Source organism: Sinocyclocheilus anshuiensis, unplaced genomic scaffold (assembly GCF_001515605.1).
Source record: "Sinocyclocheilus anshuiensis isolate Anshui unplaced genomic scaffold, SAMN03320099.WGS_v1.1 scaffold95, whole genome shotgun sequence".
NCBI classification, from domain to species: Eukaryota; Metazoa; Chordata; class Actinopteri; order Cypriniformes; family Cyprinidae; genus Sinocyclocheilus; species Sinocyclocheilus anshuiensis.
In genome coordinates, this window is record NW_015548190.1 from 217,583 (window position 1) to 238,686 (window position 21,104).

The following is a 21,104-nucleotide window of genomic DNA, read 5'->3' on the forward strand; positions in this document are numbered from 1 at the left end:
TCCCTGTCATTGGATTGCAATCGGATAAGGGGCGTTTGCATATCTAGTCTCAGTATGGCAGGGCAGCCGCAGTGGATGGATAGGCTACCAAAACGCGAACTAGCGATCTGAAACAATGGCCTCAGCACTCGAAGGGGTAGGGATAAGGTGACCAGACGTCTCATTTTTCCTGGGAGTCACAATTCGTTGTCGATTAACAAAGTTAGTGAAGGCGGAATCGCGCTGATAGAAGTGCTCTCTCTCGCGCACGCTCTACTTCTTCAGTTCTCATATACAGCGCGCGATCAGTTCTCAGTGCTCAAATACATACACATCAGTCCAAATGTCTATCGTGTAGAGTATCTCACGTAAATACAGTCGGTTATGGATTAAGTGAAACAGGTGGGTGTCAGTATTACATTCATGCCTTCCGTCTTAAAGGGACAGCATTCCTAATTAAGTACCTATTCGTGTCATTAATGTTAACCAACACAAGATGTTAAATAAATATGTTAAGTAAACCTACTGTATCTGAAAAATGAGTTTAATTTGTATCTCTTTCGTATTTGTCTTATTGTCTTATTCTGCTTCTTTTTCAAAAAATTATAAAGTATATATATTATATATGAACAACTATATATATTTTTATAAGTTGCTCCCTTTTCACTACTGTTAAAGGGATAGTTCACCCAAAAATGAAAATTGTCATAATTTTTTCCAAATTCAATCCTTGATTCAAATTTCTCAAAAGCTTAACTGATTTTGTCTAAAGAGAGAAGAAATAATGACTATTTTTGTTTGAAGACTACAAGGAACAGGTTTGGACACCCCTGATCTAAGTTATATCGTCCCGCTAGACCAGGAATGGACAACTTGGTTCTGCAGAGTTTATCTCCATCCCAAATGAAACATACCTGCCTGTAACCTTGAAGCAATCCTGAAGACACAGGATGGATTTTCAGGTGCATTTGATTAGGGATGAAGCTAAACTCTACAGGATAGTGGCCCTACAGGACCGGAGTTGACCACCCCTGCACCTGACAGAATTTGCATGTTCAAAAGATTACAAAACTCTTTCCTCAACAATCCACCTACTTGGAAGTATCATTCATGTCTGGTGCAGAAAGTAAAGGACAAAATTTATGACTCAGAATTATGGATCTGAACAAATCCGTAACTCCATGTATGAGCAACAGCTATGCTTGTCTTAGCATTCACTATTTGTAAAAATGGCCATACCTTCTCCATCTTCTTGGCTTCGATGTGTCTCATGACCTGATCCCTCCAGTCTGCTGGAACCCTGCCGCCTCCGCTGACAGGCCCATCCAGCAACGAGTGCTCTGACTTCACCCTCATGCTGGGTCTCTTGCTGGGGCTGCCCTGCTGGTAGTTGAAGTCGCTGACGGACATGGTCCTCTCTGGAAGTTCGTGAGGTGGGGGCCGGGCACTCTGTGGCCGGGGAGCGTTGGGTCCGTCCATGCTATAGGTGCGGGCCGACAAGGGTCTGTGGAGAGCCTGGCTCATCTGCAGAGGCCCACGGCCTGCTGCATGAATGTCCCGGTAGGTCATGTACTCTCCTTCCATTCCTGGCATGCGACGTGGGTCCGGCATGCACATGGGGCTGCCAGAGGATCCACTACCTTGTCTCTGCGAGGTGCCACGCTGGCCAACAGGTGGCAGCATCCTTTCCTTGGCCCACATGTCCGGTGTCTTGGGCGGGCCACGTTGTTGGGGCTGGGGATATTGGGGGGCGTTGTTGCGGTTGGAGTAGTTGGTGTTGGCAAGGGAGTGCTGTGGTGGCAAGTAGGGCTGCTCAGGAGGTACGGGGGTACGTTGGCTCCACAAGTTGTCTTTGGGCACAGTGCTACTGGCGTACTGGATGTTGTACTGCGGTGGGGGGCCAGTGGGGTAGCGGGCGCTGCTAATCGGAGGTTTGGAGTTGGACAACAGGTCAGAGGATGATGCAGAGGAACCAGGGTAGATCTGCAATGGCTGGTCGTTGAGCAAGGAGGCGGATTTGGAGCGGACGATGCTCTGGCCCTGAGCACCACTTACAGACGTTCTGGCTGCACATGCCACTTCATAGGGGGGGCTTTCTCCCTCGATGGAGTACAGCTTCATCCCTCCACCATCCATGCTGGCAATGCTCTGAGATTTCACCACTGGGGCTGGTGGATATTTCTTCTCTGGCGACAGCTCCTCTGTACTACGAGAAAGACTCATGTCGCTTAAGGCTGTTACACCTGTCGAGACGGTCCTCGTAGACTCATACCGCAAGGGAACTTGATCCGTTCGGCCATTAAAATTCTCCCCAGACTGGGTTTTCTGAATCCGATTCCCATTCTCAAGGTTCTCGAGTGACACCATGTCATTGTTGTTGCTTGACATGGACTCCTTGGCTGAGGGACTTTTGGTCCTTTCCAGGTCCTCATACGACACAATGTTGTCAGGTGGGAGTTTGGCCACGTTCATGTTAATCTGATCCCACTTGCTGTACTGCTCTGCCACGCCGTTCTTTATGCCCCTTTCAATGAGGGCAAGCCTCTCCTCCATGGAGAGACTGTAGTCGGCCATTTGGTCTGACTTGCTTTCATAGCTCTGCTGGTTCTTCAGGATGGTCTGTAGAGACGTCTCTGAGCCATTGCAGTTCTGGAGTAGAGGGGTCATCTGCTTCAGATGGTTGAGGTTTTCATCCTCTTGTCTGAGTTTGAGGAAATCAAATCAAGTTAGAGAAAGACTCCATCAAAATCTGCCCTCCTGTGTACTACCCATTCTAAGAAAGACAGTGCCAATATAATCATATATTAATACATTGTGATTATTTTTCTCCAGATATTACATCGATACTTTATGCTGATATTGATATAGTGTGTATAAATATTTAATTTTCAATGTATTCGAGTGAATCAATTCATTTGGACAGTTTATGTAAATGACTTTGGTGACTATTTGCTGATTCAAGTCCCTTTGTGGAAGCCGCCGCATTGCATTTGAGTTCTTTTCCATAGAGAAATATTAAGTTAAACACTGCTGTTCATTATTAGATTTTTGTGTATTCTGTGTGTTCGTACCCGCTCTTGGGGACGAGAGGCATCTTTGACTCTCTCTCTGGGGTGCAGAGGGAGTTGTCCTGACTGCTGTCTGTGGTCAAGGACACTGAATCAGACATGCGTGATGGTGAAGAGCAGTTGCTGTTGTTCTGGTTACTGTTGGCCACCGTCTCATCCAGCAAAGAGTCGGCATCTTTCCCATCATCTACATCACCAGACAGGAAAAACATCACTTGCATTTAATTCTACAGTTCAATAAAACACCCTATCTTGAGAAACAATTATCCCGTTAATGGGAGAATTATTAAATGATATTAAGCAAAGTGAGAAAGTAAGGCAAGTATGACTTTACCTTTTTTGTCCTTGCTGAGGGCCACTACTTTAGGCTGGTTAATGGAGATTTCGATGAGTGGAGGTCTCATCTCGGCTATCTTCATTTCCTCCTCCTCAGATGACAGCTCCTCTGAGTCCTGACCACACAACCATATCATATCAAAAGCTTAAATTTAATTTATACTCCAATTTTCTTCCTGCTTGCATAGTGGTAAACTGAACTAATTTTCATATTCATTTGTTTAAATGATGAACCCTATTGATACAGTATGTCTTGACATCATTAAATCTCACATAATACAATATGAGCAAATTTATCCTGACAGGAACTTCACATCCACTCACAGTAAGAGAATAATGTGTGACAGTAGCTAATTTCATTTATTGCATCCAATTTTAAAGCCCCGAGTCTGAAAAAAATGCATATAGTATACTGTGATGTGGGCCATTTGTTTTTAACACTTTACAATAAGGTCCCATTAGTTAATGCTAGTTAAAGGGGTCATATGATGTTGCTAAAAAAAACATTATTTTGTGTATTTGGTGTAATGAAATGTGTTTATGCAACTTTACAGATCTTCTTTATGCACCAAGAGCTTGTAACACTCCAAAGAGAAAGGAAAAATTGAAATCGCATCATATGACCCCTTTAATGCATTAACTAACAATGAGCAATACATTTGTTATAGTATTTATTCATCTTTGTTAATGTTAGTTAATAAAAGTGCTATTCATTGTTAACATTGTTAATTCATGTAAGAAAATCCATTGAAAAATCCATTGAATAATATTAACAGAAAAACTTTTGTTTTTAAATGTTATTTTTTTGTTACAAATTTTTGGTTAGTTCATGTTAAAAAATGCAGTTAATATTAACAAATGAAACCTTACTGTAGTGTTACCAATTTTTTCTCTACCTCTACTTATGTTTACTAACACAAGTCTATACATTATATATATATTACCTATGGAACATTTGTAAAACCATACACACAACGTCAAGCATAAGGTACTATATAGTTAATCTATTAGATCAAAATCTATATAATTTCTTACATTACAACAGTCACAATTACAGCTACTTTTATGTTACTTTTAATGTGCTTTTTTGTCATTTTGGAGTCTGACAGCCTGGTCCACATTAACTTTCACCCTCTTATAGGTTTGAAACGACACTGGAATGAGTAAATTATTTTTTAATCCATTTGATTCAAAAACCATATTCATAAGATTTAATACTGAAACTCTGATGCAGTACCTCAAGGGTGTCATCATGGTTCATCATAGTTCTCATGTTGTCTGAGGTCTTGAGAGGGATCCTTTCAACGCTGTGGTTGTCTAATGAATCTATAGGCTTGTAATTTTGATGACTGTTCATCATTGCTTTAGGCTCCATTTCAACAGCTCTGCCATTATTGCAGGGACTTTCAATCACCTGACACACAGGAAAGTCAAGGTCATTCCAACATCTGCACCAGGATTCACTTTAAACATTCTTCACACAACCCACAGATCAATATAAAAAAATATTTCGACCCAACCCACAACAGGACATGCAACTGGTAGTGTTTTCAAAATCCAACCTTCACGCCAACATCCTGCACTCCGATGTGGTTCCTCTCACTGGCCCTGGTCTCTTTTCCTGCCTCGTCACCGGACTCGTCCTCTTTGAGTCTGTGAGCCACGGACTGTGCCGTTTTCACCATGTTCTTCAGTTCATCAGGATACGGTGTGGGGTAACGCTTCAGATTGCCCTCCTGTAAATTCAAAGCCAGTTAATTTACTAAAGAAATTCAACAGAGAACTTAATAGGACCTGTAATTAATGACAAACCTGATTTATTATTACATTTATATTCATATTATATATAAACATTATATTTGGTATTTTAAATTGATGTAAAATTCCAAATCTAAATTCTAAAATAAAACATTGTTTATAAATAATAGGAATGAATGAATGTATGAATGTACGAATGCATGAATGCAAGAATGAATGAATGAATGAATTAATTAATGCATGAATGAATGAATGAATACATTTGTAAGCAGATTATGTAGGAACATAAGCAGTGTGGAAATATAGGCCAGTTTTTAGAGAGGGCCGCTGAACCCCTGGCCAAACACTGATACCATTTCATTGAAAAAAGGTATTGGCGAGCTTTTTACAACACCCACAACGAAGAGGGCTGCTCTTTCCGGGCCAGACAGGGCCACACTGGCACTCTGAGAGCTGATAGTGATGCTCCGTCAGACAGCTTGGGAGCCTGCATGTGTTCCTGGCACAGCGTACAAGCCAGACAGCCATATTGAGTCATCAGGGGTGCAAGACAGGACGTGAGAGGGAGGGAACGAGATACCGAGTATGTAATATCAGCAAGATGAGGGGTGGAAGGAAGAAATAAGGTGGACGTTGTATGCTCCAGGGCCCTTGAGACAGTGAAGGCTTCCATTTCAGTTTCTGACAGGAGTCATGTCAGGGTTAGAGTTTTAATGAGATTTCCACTGCAATGCAGTGAAGCGCAGGCTATGACATGCTAAGAAACCAAGTGAGGCTGTTCCACTGAATCCGCTTTACCTCATGCTGCCAAGGAATCGAGAAATAATTTACCCCAGAAATGACAATTCTGTCATCATTTACTCACTCTCATGTCACTTCAAACCTGTATGAATGACTTCCTTCAGTGGAGTGAGCACCACAGGACTATCATGAATGTGGTCCATGTCACAAGTGCATTATATTTCTCAAGTCTTCAAGCATACAAACGCTTAGTGTGATGAACACATACAAATCTAAGCTGTTGTTTACAGAAAATCCTAACGACCACTTTACAGTAGCTCTCCCTGACAAACGAATAATTTCGTGAGAGAAGCAGTGTTGCCAGATTTGTAAATGAAACCCTAGTTTGATTCAATTCTTATCAGTGAATCAGTGGAGACTCAGTTCATTTTAGTATTATTTATATAATATTATAGTATTTATTAATATTTTGAATTCGTTTTTATTTTTATACTTCCAGTTTAATTTAAATTTTTAATTTACGTTTGAGTCATTTTATTATGTGCTTTTGTCATTTTTATTAGTGATTTATTTATTAGTATTTTTAAATGTATTTAATTTTATACATTTTATAATTTCATATATTTTATATATAATTATTTTTTTACATATATTTTATATTTTATTATTTATAATAATAATAACAACAATAAATAATTTATATAATATGAATTATAATTTATATAGCTTTCTTTTTTTTCTTTTTATTACGTTTTTACTTTTTGCAATTTTATTACTTCAACTTCAACTTAATTTCAGTTAGTTGCCAAGGGAACATCTCATTTTTGTTCAAGCTTTTTAAGCTTTTCATCTAATATTTATATTCTAATTTATTTTCACCTTCTTTTTAATGAACAAAATCGAGTTTTCAGTTTTAATTTCAGCATCCATTGTGAAGCTTTACTGCTCATTAATAATATCTGCATGGAAAAGAGCAGCCAGCATAGTCAGAAATAAAAATATCTCCTTTTGTGTTCCACAGAAGAATAAAAGTCATATGGATTAGAAACTTCATGAGGGTGAGTAAATAATGACAGAAATGTTTTATAGTGTCTAATTTGCTGAATGTCGTTTGCAATGAAAAAAAAACAGCATCTCTTACATGTTAAACCTGTACCAATCAACTAACTGCAAGGACATTTTGATAATTATTTGCTTTGTTTTGTTGGCAAGATGTGCAAGTTAGCTCAACCCACAATGATATCACACTGGTCCAAATCACACTCATTTAAGTATGTTCCAAATGGCTGGGATTTTGTGGCTTACAGCAACATTTTAGAAAAAAACAAACAAACATGATTTAAGTGTGCAATGCCCAGTTAGGACAGAACAAAAAACAAGGTGGTGAGATGGGTGATATGACAGCGCAGGACATGCACAAAGGGAAATAGAAAATCGAGAGTGCACCCTGGACAGAAGTGGATGGTGGGAACTGACCCGCGGGGGCGTTTCTCTCTCATCCTTGTCCTCGTCACACTCGAATGCCACTTGCGCCCGCTGCTTGCGCTGCTCCTCCCACAGAGACAGGTTAAAGCTCTCGCTGTCTGAGTTGGGCACATCTGTGAGAGAGAAAAATCCAGAAAACCATTAACAAACAATCAAAACAACAACACTGCCATCGGTGGATGATGGATGACAGGCTCAAGGACCTCAAATCCTGTCTAGAGTTAGTTTTGATTCATTTCAGGGATTCAGTGTGTTTCTGGTTCTGTTAGATCGAATCATTCAAATACTAATGCAGTGTCTCTCAACTATGTGGATTAACAGCAACATTTTTTGCTGCAGCCTGAGCTCGGTGGGCGGCACAGACTTCACATCAATTCTTATTTGTGTTGTGCGCCCATTTAGCAAGACATCTGAGTTCAGGAGAGCGCTTTGTCCTGTAGGCGCGCAGACTTCAGACCATTTCTAAAACTCAATCATGCTAACAAACTGAAGCGGACTACAGAGAGCCGCAGCTCCAGTGCGTTTGCGTTCTGGAGAGTTTAGAGTGGGGTTGCTAGGAAACAGGTTAAGGCTTATTAATCTCTTCCTCCTCTGGAATCCAGCGTGCCACCCATTTGTGATTTGCACAGCGAAACTCCCAGCAACACTGCAGACTTAGTCTCAGAGAGAGAAAACAGCAAGTTCTGGCTGCAGGTAGCAGACATTTGACACCCAGTCAGGATTTTTAAATAAGTTTGAATGTCTATAAAACTATGTATTTTACAGACAGGTGCACTGATTTTAGTGACACATCAATATATTGGCTGGCCCGATTAACTGGTCCGTATTTAGTTATTTTGAGATTATTAGGTTAGCTGACAATTGTTGTTTTGTTTACATCATCACAATTACTGTAAAAATCTAAATGATAAATTAGAGATTCTACTCTGAAACATAAAAAATTGTTTCTTGTTTCATTGTCAATGCTTACCATTGCCATAACACTTTACAATAAGGTCCCATTAGTTAACATTAGTTAATGCATTGACTAACAATGAGCCATGCATTTGTTACAGCATTTATTAATCTTTATTAATTTTAGTTAATAAAAATACAACTGTTCATTGTTAGATAATGTTAGGTCAGGTCCATTAAATAATGTTAACAATGACTACATTAATTCTCTTGCATAACGCTAAGAAAATGCACCCCAACCATTTTGACTGATTTGGTTTTAAATTGATCTCACAGCTTGAAGCTTTAATAAAATACAATTTTATTCCAAGTTTTAATGACGAGTTTGAGAAAGACATTAACAGTGAACTTGGAATATTGAAATTTACCAATACTGGGTGAATTTAATCAATTCTGTAAAAAACAAATATATATATATTCAGTAAAATTCATCCAGAACATCTTATTTGCTATAAATAAAATGTCAATAATAACAGCAATAATAATAATACAAGTAATAAATAATAAATACAATAATAATAAATACGAATTAATATCACAATCTTTTAATGCAAAATCACGATCACAATCTCTACGATTCGCTTGAAAAGTAGATCGTAGACATCTTCAAGATCGATCACGATATAAAATCATCAGATCTATCCATCTATCTGCCTGTCTCTGGCTACCTGTCTGTCTCTGTCTATCTGTCTGTCTATCCGTCTCTGTCTGTCTATCTGTCTGTCTATCCGTCTCTGTCTGTCTGTCTGTCTCTGTCTATCTGTCTCTGTCTGTCTGTCTCTGTCTGTCTGTCTCTATCTGTCTGTCTCTATCTGTCTGTCTCTGTATATCTGTCTGTCTGTCTCTGTATATATGTCTTGTCTGTCTGTCTCTCTGTCTGTCTTTGTCTCTCTGTCTGTCTGTCTGTCTGTCTCTATCTCTCTATCTGTCTGTCTCTGTCTATCTGTATCTCTCTGTCTCTGTCTATCTGTCTCTGTCTGCCTGTCTATCTGTCTCTATCTGTCTTGTCTGTCTGTCTGTCTATCTGTCTGTCTTTCTCTGTCTTATCTGTCTTGTCTTGTCTGTCTGTCTCTCTTTGTCTCTGTCTGTCTGTCTGTCTCTATCTCTCTATCTGTCTGTCTGTCTGTCTATCTGTATCTCTCTGTCTCTGTCTATCTGTCTCTATCTGTCTTGTCTGTCTGTCTCTGTCTATCTGTCTGTCTTTCTCTGTCTTGTCTGTCTGTCTCTGTCTATCTGTCTGTCTCTGTCTATCTGTCTGTCTGTCTGTCTTTCTCTGTCTTGTCTTGTCTGTCTGTCTTTGTCTCTCTGTCTGTCTGTCTCTATCTCTCTATCTGTCTGTCTGTCTCTATCTCTCTGTCTATCTGTCTCTGTCTATCTGTGTCTGTCTGTCTGTATCTCTCTGTCTGTCTGTCTGTCTTGTCTGTCTCTATCTATCTATCTATCTGTCTATCTATCTGTCTATCTATCTGTCAAGGAAACTCTTGTGACAGGAGGGCATGACAGCTGCAGGTTCTGCATGACTAGATACTCACAGTCCTCAGCTCTGGTCTGTTGAGGGAACATGTAGTTAGTGAGTACGGTCTTGCGCGTCTCCGGATCCTCCTCTTTCTGCAGGGGAATGAGGGGCTTTGACTGAAAAAGACAAAAAAAATAAAATACAGGATCAATGATTTGTAAAATTCGATGATATGCCTTGGGTATGACATTTCCAAACTCTCACACACAGCATGAGGACTCTGCCGCTCTGGGCTGCTCTCATTATAGATTCAGGCCATGCAGCTCTGGCTTTGAACTCATCTCATCTTTAATCAAATGCAGCTTTATAAAACCACACATCACAATCAATAAAGAACAGCGTGCCACCTTCATCTTGCAGCGCAATCTTCATCAGCTGTCGATATTCCAGCTGAGAAATCCTTGCAGAGCGGTTGCTTCACAGAGGATTTTGGCAACACCTTACCATATGGCTCATGCTGATTAGATGCGCTACCAGTGTTTTATTATTTCATAGCGGCGTTGTTCTCATGCATTCAGTTGAACTTTCTTCAGTTATTGTTTCCTTGAAAGCAAATATCACAACAACGTGGATTTCACTGCAATCTGACCCAGTGCTTGTGAGCATTAAAGTCCTACAGGTTTGTAATGAAATGAGAATGAGGAAATTTTGGGGTGAACTATTGATTTATTAAATATCATATCTTAAGATAAACTATGTGCTATGTTGAACCTCAGAGGTGGGCTGACGACGTGTGTGGGAGTGGAGCTGATTGTTATATTCAATAAGCATTAGTCAGAGGCTTGATGGCCACTTGTGACAATCACTCAGGCTTTCAATTACAGATCACCCACACACACTCTGAGCTCTGCTGATGGGAACATCAAATCACTCTGCCAACAGCACAGACCCTGCTAAAGGACAAGCTTTTCAAGTGTATTTCCGGGAAGTGACTGTGAATGAGATCATTGGCATGCTGTAAAATATGTAATTTTTTAACATGGCTCTCTGAAATGCTCAAATGTGATTAAATATTTATGTATACACACGGCTAAAATATAATTGACAGCTTTCCCAGGCAACCAATTTCTCTCATAGCTGCTAGTTTCGAGTCCTATAGCACTTATTTCCTCACTTTTTGATTAATGGATTTCTTTTCCATTTGTTTTTGATTACTAGAAAAGCATTTATTAGAAATCATTTATTATATTATATATTTAACATATTACATTTCTGACCAATCTTTTAAACTCAAAGGCCTCCGATGTACAACACAATATAAAAAATATTTAATATTTTCATATAAGCTGAGATATTTATAGTATTTCTGCTGTAATTATGACAATTATATAAATATATATATAATAACAGAAAGTGGGTGCATTTATATATTAATCACAATTTATTTTGTGATTCCAAAGCATTTCAGTTTAGATTAATTTTATCTGTTTTTTTTTTCTCGATTATTTATATTTTATTATATGTTTATTATTTTATTTGAATAATTTGTTAATTATTTTAATTCTTTAATTAATAATTTTTTGAAATTAATTTAATTGTTATATTATTTTAATAATATTGCATTAATTTCATTATTTATTACATGTAATTCTGCGGTCCTCTTGGGAGTTTGTGGATTATATTATATTATATTATATTATGGTCACAGTTTGTTTTAAGGTCTAATTATCACTATTCAATATTCAATAAACTCCTAATTTGCTGCTTATTATTAGTAAGGTAGTTGTTAAGTTTAGGTATGGGGTGGATTGACGATCTAAAATATGGTCATGCAGAATAAGGCATTAATATGTGCTTCATAAGTACTAATAAACAGTAGTATGCATGCTAATAAGCATAGCACTAGTTACATGATTGGTTCCTAAACTAAAGTGTTACTTTATATTATATTATATTATAATATTATACAGAAATTTCCACAACTTCGTTAGATTTTATTAATTTCAAATGACTTGTTCACACCTTTAAATACTTGTTTTACATTTCTAGCTTTTCGACAAGTGTGGGAACCCTGTTCTACACAATAAATGTCCATGTATTTCATTATTTATTTAGAAAGTAGCTAAGTAGCTGTGTAATAAACAAGTTAATTTCCAGTCTGTCGGTCATTATCGCAACAAACAAATCAACCCTTCGCTTGTATTGCAGTCCTGATCACTCTGCTGGTGTTTATTTCACACTAATGACTGTATATCGTGCCTTGTGTATCTGAACTTTGCCCACCTGGTTTTCAGACAGCCACATTGCGGTCATCTGGTTGAGTTTAGTGAAGCTGTACGGAAGATTCTTCAACCTGAACAAAGAGCAGAAACTTGATTACTGTACGACAAATAAGAAACAAGTGAGAATGATAGTATGCTGAAATAAAATAAAAATGGGACATGATTTAATAAGAACACAGTAAATTGAGAAAGAGTCTGGTATAATGTGTATCAAGGCTTATAAATATAGCACAGGGAGCAGAAAATCCAGCTATATTTTCCAGCCTGTTGAATCACAGCCAAATGCGTCTCTCAGTGGTTCTCTCAGAAAAATGTCAAAGTAATGGCTCTCACAGCCACCAGCTGCGTGGCCAGGTTGGAAACGTTTGTCACAGAAAGATTTCATACGTGAAGAGTGTCAACTGTTGGTTCATTTGGTTGGACATTTATAAAGAAAAATTCTTGTCCTTGGGTCAAAACAATGTACTAATTTGATTTCATAATATGACTTGAAAAAGTCATAGTCATTTTGGATAAAAGTTAAATTATTAGTAGAAATTAGCAGGTGATGTTTTCGCATACGCTGCAGACTGTTGTGTGATATGATGCTTGGCAGTGTAATGCGGCACAGAGGCACGTACTTGTTGTCGCTGAGATTGATGACCTTGAGTTTCTGCATGTCGCCCATCTCCTCTGGCAGAGTCTCCAGCTTGTTTGAGTGCAGGAAGAGAACGGTGACGTTCTTCAAACTGCCCATCTGTCAGACGCACAAACATACACATGAAGAAGCACAGCCGATATCTACCGCGTCTCCTGGTCGATGCTTTGATCAGACTGCAGGATCGATGCGGTCGAGATTGAACCGTTTTGTATGAGTAGGAGTCGTTTTGACAGCAGCAGTGAGAGTTTGTTCAGATGGTTCATTTCAATTAACCAATTCAATATCTAACAGGGTAATGTCGCACTGGTTAAGCTAATTCCTAATCCTGACATGTTTCGCACAAAACAAGACTCACTGAAGCAGATGCTAATGGATATTATGTCTATACTTGCCTTTACAAAGCATTTGAAGGCGCTGCTGGTACTTGATGAATATATGTATGATAAACTCACGCCTCAATTGGACTATTTATTTAACGCGCTATCAACTGTGATACAACTTTCCAATGTTATGGACATCACCATCTTTGATGCTGTCGCTATGGTTACCTCAATGCAGTTGTTCGTTAATACAGGTATGCATTCATACAGTATTCAGTTTGTTCATACAGATATGTAATCGACTTCAATCTGCTGAATGAAGAGAAAGTTTCAAGACTCACACCTAAGCAAATGCTGTTGTCAATCCCAAACAGTGGCTGTGAATGCAGCACGGACATTTACTGAGAGATGCCTTTTAATTCTCGCCACTTTATTTTTTCATGTTGGGATTGTTTTTATTTGTTAAGTAAGTATTGCATGAGAAAATGTTTAAGTAAAACATTGAAAAATTAATGGCAGAGGTTACGGTTATTTATTGGTTAATGGTAAGGATTAATTGACTAGTCAGAAGATAATAAATACATTTAATGTAAAAAAAAATTGGTTTATCTATTAATCATAAAAAATAATCAATAGATTAATCAATCATCAAAATAATCATTTGTTACAGCCCTAATATTTAATTAAACACTGTGTTTCCTGTAAGATCTGTGGGGCATTTCACATCATTTTTAATAGCAAAATAAATACTTTTTATCACTATTTCCATTAAAAATAAATTCTTAAATGTTGTATCATTATGATTCCCACATAAGTTTTACTCAAAAAAAACTTTGTACTCATTCTTGGCTAATCTGGCTAAAAATCTGTTAAGAACGATCTGTTTTGTGAATGTTATATCTATTAAAATCCAACTTAAATCCCATCCTGCACTATTTTCCATACAATATTCTTTTTTTAATGCTTAAAATGCATGATATTACGGAAGTTAAACGCCATTTGATGTCGTCTTAAATAAATTGTGCCGGGACCGGACTGACCTCTGGAGGCATCTGTGTGAGCAGGTTGTGATCTGCAGCAAACGTCCGCAGGTTCACACACTGGCCGATGGTGGACGGCAGCGCCTCGATCTCATTGAAGCTGCAGTCGAGCTCATCCAGAGTCATGAGTCTACAGAGACAAAAAGATGCGCATGTGACATGCCAAACTGTTGTGCAACTGTTTATAAAGTTTTGCAAACACTGCAATAGTGTTGAGGAGTAACTAACTAAAAGTTTTGGATGGCGCTAAACCAGTGGATCTAAATCCTGGTACTGAGAAATAGCCCTGAGAACTCAGATTCATTGTGAAGGCAATTAAACCAGCTGTCTGTGTTCACTAGAGTGCTTATTCTGCCCTACACCAAAATAAGTATTTTCTGATCCCCAATATAAATTGTTGATGGAACTGGTTGGCAGAGTAAACGCGTTTGTATGCCAAAATGCCAAACTGTGGAATAAAATAAATGTGTGTGAGAGAGAGAGAGAGAGAGAGAGAGAGAGATCAAGACACGATGCAGAGCAAGAGACACTGATCGTTGCTAAACTGAATATAACATTTACATCCAACTGATTATGACTTAACGACGCTAATCAATCATGTTGTGTCATATTTAAGAGACTAGGAATTATTGTGGTTTCTTCACTTATCTAAAATGGATCTGATGTTTCATAATCTAAAAGATACAAAAAGCTCATGTAAAATCAAATGTTGTTTATAACTTATAACATAAAACTTCCCCAGTACAAAAAACAAAAAGAACGAGAAAAAAAAAAAATCAAACAAACAAAAACAAGAATCAAACAAAAACTAAACAAGAAGAAAAAAAAAAAAAAACATTTAAAGAAATGAAGAACAGCTCGCTTTGGAATAGTTTTTTTTCTTATGTTAGAACCCCAAAATATATGGACAGAAGTTTGGCCCACCAAAGTACAGAGAGGCCTACTTCCAAAACACCAAAACAATTATATATATATATATATATATATATATATATATTTACTGAGTCATTATAAATTAGAAAAATGCAGTCATATCAGTGTGATGGGAAAAGACATTGAGACTAATGAAAAATTAGTCGTGCTTAATCAGTGTGCTTTACAATCCTGGCTGGGATTAAAACAGAATTAAATCACATATTCATAATCCCTCCTGGCATATTTTCTTAACCCCGGACTAGGAAATCTAATCTGACATAAGGGATAACCGGCATGTTTGGAAACAAGCTCAAAGTAAGAGGTGGCGAGAATCAGGTACAACGGTTGGCTTCTTTTTTTTTATGAATACCACAGTCTGTTTCTCTCTTTCTCTCTCTCACACACACACATCAAGCAAAGCAATCCATCTCGGTGAGCCCATATGGATGTGCACTTCCCTTATTCACACACCCGTTACGAAGCCTTCTGTCTGTATCATGCAGTGGTTTATGGGTCTGCTCATTTACAGCATTCACTCAAACAAAATGTTGGTCTGGTTCTCATTTAAAACTACCGTATTATTTACTTGACTATTCATTATAATATGACATGGGCAAGAGTATTATTTCTCTGTGACTTATTGACATGCATCGTGAGGTTTGAGAGGTAATTTGTGACACTCGGTACTATCTGACTGCTTTCAGCTATCATTTAGCACTTGCAGCTCACGTTTTTTTAAGATTTAAATCATTTCTGGCATTTCTCACCACAATCGGCACAAAACATGAAAAGCATGCTAATTTAGTGTGAGTACACTGATGGGTTATAAAGAACTGGGTCATAGTTTAGGCGCAGTTTATCAGGTTGCTGTTTAAAATGGCGCTCACTTACCCGCCTATCGTGTCAGGCAGGTACATGAGCTGGTTATCATCCACCTTCAAAGTGGTCAGTCTTTTCAGTGAGCCTGTGGAGACAGAGAGAGGGAGGGAGAGAGAGAGAGATTTGTATTGCAATTGGCAATTTATACATCCGTTCCATATCCACTTCACTCTAGACAATGAGACCATCAATCTCACCCATCTTGAAGAATTTATTAGAAATTGATTCACAGACTAAACACTTGCATATTCAGCACTTTCCACAGATAGGGTGCAAAAGTTCCCTTAAACTTTTCGTATCTCAAAATATGGTCAGTGAAAGCGTACGCTTATTTACTTGATACAGTTGAGATAACCCAAAGGTGAAACAGGTCAGATTCACCATTTTAAAGGTGGTGGTCAGATTACAGACACTTGGTATTTAAAACTAGCTACTTAAGTTTTGTCTATGGTAGGTAGTTGCTAAATCTCAAAAAGTGTCCCAAAAAAAAAAAACCAAAGTGTGGAACTCGTGGAAAGCTCTTGCAACGGAAGACTTAGAAACCTCTGTGGCACTTTCTCTGAGCTCTAAACTGGATTCATTAAGTGTTGAGCCTCAAGGGCGGTGTGACTTGGCCACTTCAACACGCCTGCTCACTAGTGGCTGTCCGACTGGGTCATTCATTACGTAATGAGATTGTATTACTGCTCTACCCATTATCATCCTGTTCATTTACATACCTAACCTGTTCATTTGTTACAAAGTAGATTAGAGTTGAGGCTGTTAGGAGGACATGCAGGATAAACCCAGAGACATCTGATCGCTTTTAAGAAAAAAAAGCACTATGAATATTAAACATGAAGCTCATCTTTGTATTTTGCTGTGTGTTTTACCTATAGACCCTGGCAGCTGTGTCAAAGCGTTGTTGGACAGCAGTAGATCCTGCAGGTTTTCACAGCCAGATATCTTCTCCTCAACCAACTCCAAATTGTTTTTGGACACGTCCAGGTAGCAGAGTTGCTTCAGTGTCCCGATCATCTGCACACACATGACTCTCCATTACTCACAAACAAATTACTCAAATTTTCATCCATTTCTGAGAAAAGTTTGTGTAACTGAGCAATAGCGAGAGACGGGCTCCATTCAGTTTGAACATCTTGCTGTGGAAAAAATTAATTGATTTCAAATCTCAATTTCAGTCAAATATGGTGGGTGAAGTCAGAGCCATATACTTGTGGACAGCGCTCTGACATATTGGTTTTTAGAGTCTAGACGGTTCCTCTGAAGGGAAAAATGGAGAGAAGTGGAAACGGGTGATTTGAAGAGATGGAGGGATACGGTTGAGAAAGCGGTCAAGATAGATGAGTGAAGCCAAGCGTGAACGGACTCAATCCATTTCTCATGCTTGAGGGCAGAATGTGGGTGTGTCCTGTTCTCAAACACACTCCATCCTTCTGTAGCTCCTTTCCAAAAACAGACTGAGAGCACTCAGAAATCCATCTAGACTAGTAATGAGATCGTCATCAACAATGTTGTGTTACCACAAACTTTTTCCATCAAGATAAGAGTACAAGGGATAGGGCTCGGATTTCTAGCACAGGTCCAGTACAAAACTAGTGTTTATAGGCCATTTTATTCAGTAAATTTGGAGAGACTACAGAAGGGATGAGGATAAAGAAGTACAATAGTTTATTCATGAATTAGTCAGTCAGTTTTGATTTGATGTTGATTTTAAATGGATAGTTAAGCCAAAAATGAAAAATTGCTGTTAATTTACTGAAGGAATTTTTAGTCCTTGGTGATTCATAAAATGCAAGTCAGCGGCTACCGTCATTTGAGTCAAAAAAGCATATACAGGCAAAATAAAATGAATACCCATGGCTTCTTATGATTTACTGAGGTTTTATGAAGCAAAAAGATCGGTCTGTGCAAGAAACTGAACATTATTTACTACATTATTACCTGTAATCCAGATCCCAGAGCCTCTGATTCTTTTCTGCGAACTGGTTCTTTCAGGCAGTTCATTTCAATGAACTGGTTCAAATGACCGATTCACCAGTTTGTTTATGGAATCACGCAATGATGTAACATATACACAATTATGTTATTAAAGTACCCAATAATGATGAGAAACATGGATGTTTTACATGACTAAACCATATAAAATGAATAAACTAGTCTTTTAATCAATTCATCTTTCTACATAAACAATGAGAAACCATAAAAACGTTCATATGGCCCCTTCATTCAAGTGCTGGGTTCACGCATGTGCATATCACCTGCTCATCGGTCTTCGGTCCGAGTCAAACTGTTTCCTCAGTTCAGTGACTGCTGGAGGAACTGGAGCGCTGGATGGGTTCATTCATCATAGGATCAGATACGCCGCTATTTTGGCTCATTTCAAGTCGGAGTGACTGTCAGGCATCTGAAAGTTTTGATTGAGTGGCTTGTAGATCTGTGCTGCTCGAGCCGCAAACTGTTTCAGATGGTTCAGTCCAATTTGGTGAACTGGTTCATCCAGTTCATTAAAAAGAATCGGTTAAAAAATGATTCATTTGCGGACCAAGCCATTTGCCCGAGGCTCTGGATTACAGGTAATACCGTTGTAAATACGGTTCAGTTTCTTGCACAGACCGATTGATTCGCTTCATAAGACCTCAATATATCGTCATTGTGTGTCCTTAATATGCTTTTTTTATTCTCAAAGACAGGCAGCCATTGACTTGCATTTTATGACTCAGCAAGGACCACCATTTCAGCTAGAAATCTTCTTTACTGTTCTACTGAAGACTAAAAGTCTTAACAGCAAATTTGTATTTTTGGGTGAACTATCTCTTTAAGGGAGCATGAGTAATACTGCACAGAACACAAGACTCTTGAACTTCAGATGCACTTGGGTGACGACCAATTAGAAGCGATATGGCCAAACTGCAATCAGCGCCCGTGTGCGACTTTATGACAAATCCTGCTGTTGATTAATCACCACAAGTGAGAGCTGTTCTTCTGGGTGGGGTATAAGAAGCTTAATCAAAAGCACTAATAATGAGAGAGAAATTGAATTCTGCAAAGAGAGAAAACATGTTGCGCAAGGACATGCCATCATTAAACTGGTCTCGGTGGTCAGAGAGGGAAGGAGGTCAGGGTGCCGTCCTCATATCCGGGCCATTTGGAGGACAGTTTTAGCAGACGTGTTCAAAAGGATGTTCTGAAAACTCCTAATCCAGCGAGGCCCACAATTACTGTCAGTCTGCCCTCAGCAGCAAGCTAATGCCTTAATTACGACCTATTTAAAAGGAGCTGACAGTCTGAGGAGAAGTACAGGGATCCTGAAGAAATGTTTAGGAAGTAGATTTTCTCCAGCTGCTATGGATGTCTACTTGTCTAAACTCCATTATTTCAATGCACCCGTGACAAACAGCAGCTACGTAGTAGAAAAATCTCATTCCTCATTCATGAAACATCAGCAGAAAAATCGACTGTGTAAAACTTTCATTAAACTATTCAGCCTCAATGCAACAAAAGCAAGCATTCCACATTAAACTTGAATTTAACAATTTACATATTAAAGATTATACAATTGATAAACAGAAATTATTTATTCTTATGTTTCAGAAATAGTGTAGAAATTAGCTCAATCTAGCATTTTACATGAAAGCTACGGTTTTCGTTAGAATGGTTAAATGAATGATTTACATTTAGAAATGTGTTGTTTTTTTATCTCATTCTTGAAACACGAGCAGAACATTACATAAATAATTTTTAAGCCATTTTTATGTTTCACAACAAGTTGCAAGTAATGATTTTATGGTGATTTACGCTGTATAAAATTAGCTGGGATTTAGTGCATTAGTGCAACATGAACAAAATTCACATATAAATAGTTTAATGAACAGGTAGCTCAGTTTAACTATCAACATGTGAAACATCAAAGAAACAACTTGTGCAATAATTGTTTTTATGGGCGATTTACATATAAATAAATTCAATTTAGCGATTAGCGAATGCAACAATTTTTGTAAGAATGGTTTCAGAAATAAATTCCATTTAGAGATTAGTTTCACCAAAATCGTAATAATTCGTAAAGCCACTGTTATGTAATCTTTTGCAAGCAATAATGGTTTTATAGTGATTTATACTGTATAAAATTAGCCTAATCTAGAAATTCACATTCAGCATGATTGCAATTTTCCAAAAATTGTTTAATAAATGGTTTTCTCAGTTTAACAACAATTGCAACAATTTGCGAAATAACTGTTATTGAGTGATTTACATTGAAATGAACTCACATAAAACAAATGCAACAGTTTTCCAAAGAATGGTTTAACTAACACTTTACATTGGAATTAGCAGAGTTTAGCATTTTTGTGAAATATAAATAATAATATAGGTAAGAATGGTTTAGCAAACTACTTATACAGAAATTAACCCAGTTTAGCATTTTACGTAAAATATGAAGGCAACAATTTATGCACAAATAATTTACACAGGAATGCATTTAGTGTTTTACATTCAATATGAATGTAAGCATAGTAGTAGAGGTGCTCCGATTGATCGGCTACCGATCACTATCGGCCGATAATCACGTTGGGATGATTGATCGGCGGTCTCTAAAAAGGCCGATCTCAAGCTGATGACGCTGCCGTCAGAGGTTTGGCTCGACATGCAGCGGCACCGTCTCAGTCTCTGTCCGGCGCGGGTGAAATAATTATAATGCTGATGGTGAGGTACTCACCTTCATATTTCTTCATTAAATAACTTACGAAGTAATTTGAAAACCTTGTGTGAGACGTAATTTCACAAACAGCGTTTCACTCTCTCTCTTTCTCTCTCAAAATACGCAAATGGCTTCAAATCACCACACATCGCGTCTGTCTATGCGCGAGCTGCATGCTGCACAGTCGACACAGGAATTTTCACTTGCACAATCAATGCAGTGTCACATCGTCACTAAAGTTTATAAATTGCATTTCTTTTTCATTCAGCGCCCGCACGCTTTCCTCAGCGCTTGCACGCTCTCCTGGAGACCGTGCGCTCCTGTGCACACACATAACGCCAGGTTCACATTACTTAGTTTGTTTCTTTTTAATTCTTGCCAGTGTTTAACCATTCAGCGCTCGCTCACTCTTTTGGAGACCGTGCGCTCATGCACACTCGCAGTGCACACACATAATGCCAGGTTCACATTACTCTGTCTGCAGTGCATACGTGGTGCGTATTTTTTCCACGCTCATGTTAACGGATTAAAGCGTTCACCCTGCACACGGTTGCTGTC

At 38.3% G+C, this 21,104-nt stretch overlaps 1 protein-coding gene across 2 annotated transcripts in view; it reads right to left on the bottom strand.

The window, feature by feature from the left end:
- The window catches only part of LOC107705051 (protein LAP2-like), a 92,568-nt gene that overhangs the window by 9,988 nt on the left and 61,476 nt on the right, over positions 1–21,104 (bottom strand). For both annotated transcript variants that reach the window (XM_016508172.1, XM_016508171.1), the window contains exons 9-20: positions 16,726–16,870; positions 15,866–15,938; positions 14,060–14,189; positions 12,680–12,795; positions 12,061–12,130; positions 9,854–9,953; positions 7,359–7,480; positions 4,946–5,119; positions 4,621–4,797; positions 3,382–3,499; positions 3,051–3,234; positions 1,219–2,680 (exon numbers count right to left, since the gene is read on the bottom strand). In XM_016508172.1, coding sequence (XP_016363658.1) covers positions 1,219–2,680; positions 3,051–3,234; positions 3,382–3,499; positions 4,621–4,797; positions 4,946–5,119; positions 7,359–7,480; positions 9,854–9,953; positions 12,061–12,130; positions 12,680–12,795; positions 14,060–14,189; positions 15,866–15,938; positions 16,726–16,870 — 2,871 coding nt within the window. The remainder of the gene's footprint in view (positions 1–1,218; positions 2,681–3,050; positions 3,235–3,381; positions 3,500–4,620; positions 4,798–4,945; positions 5,120–7,358; positions 7,481–9,853; positions 9,954–12,060; positions 12,131–12,679; positions 12,796–14,059; positions 14,190–15,865; positions 15,939–16,725; positions 16,871–21,104) is intronic.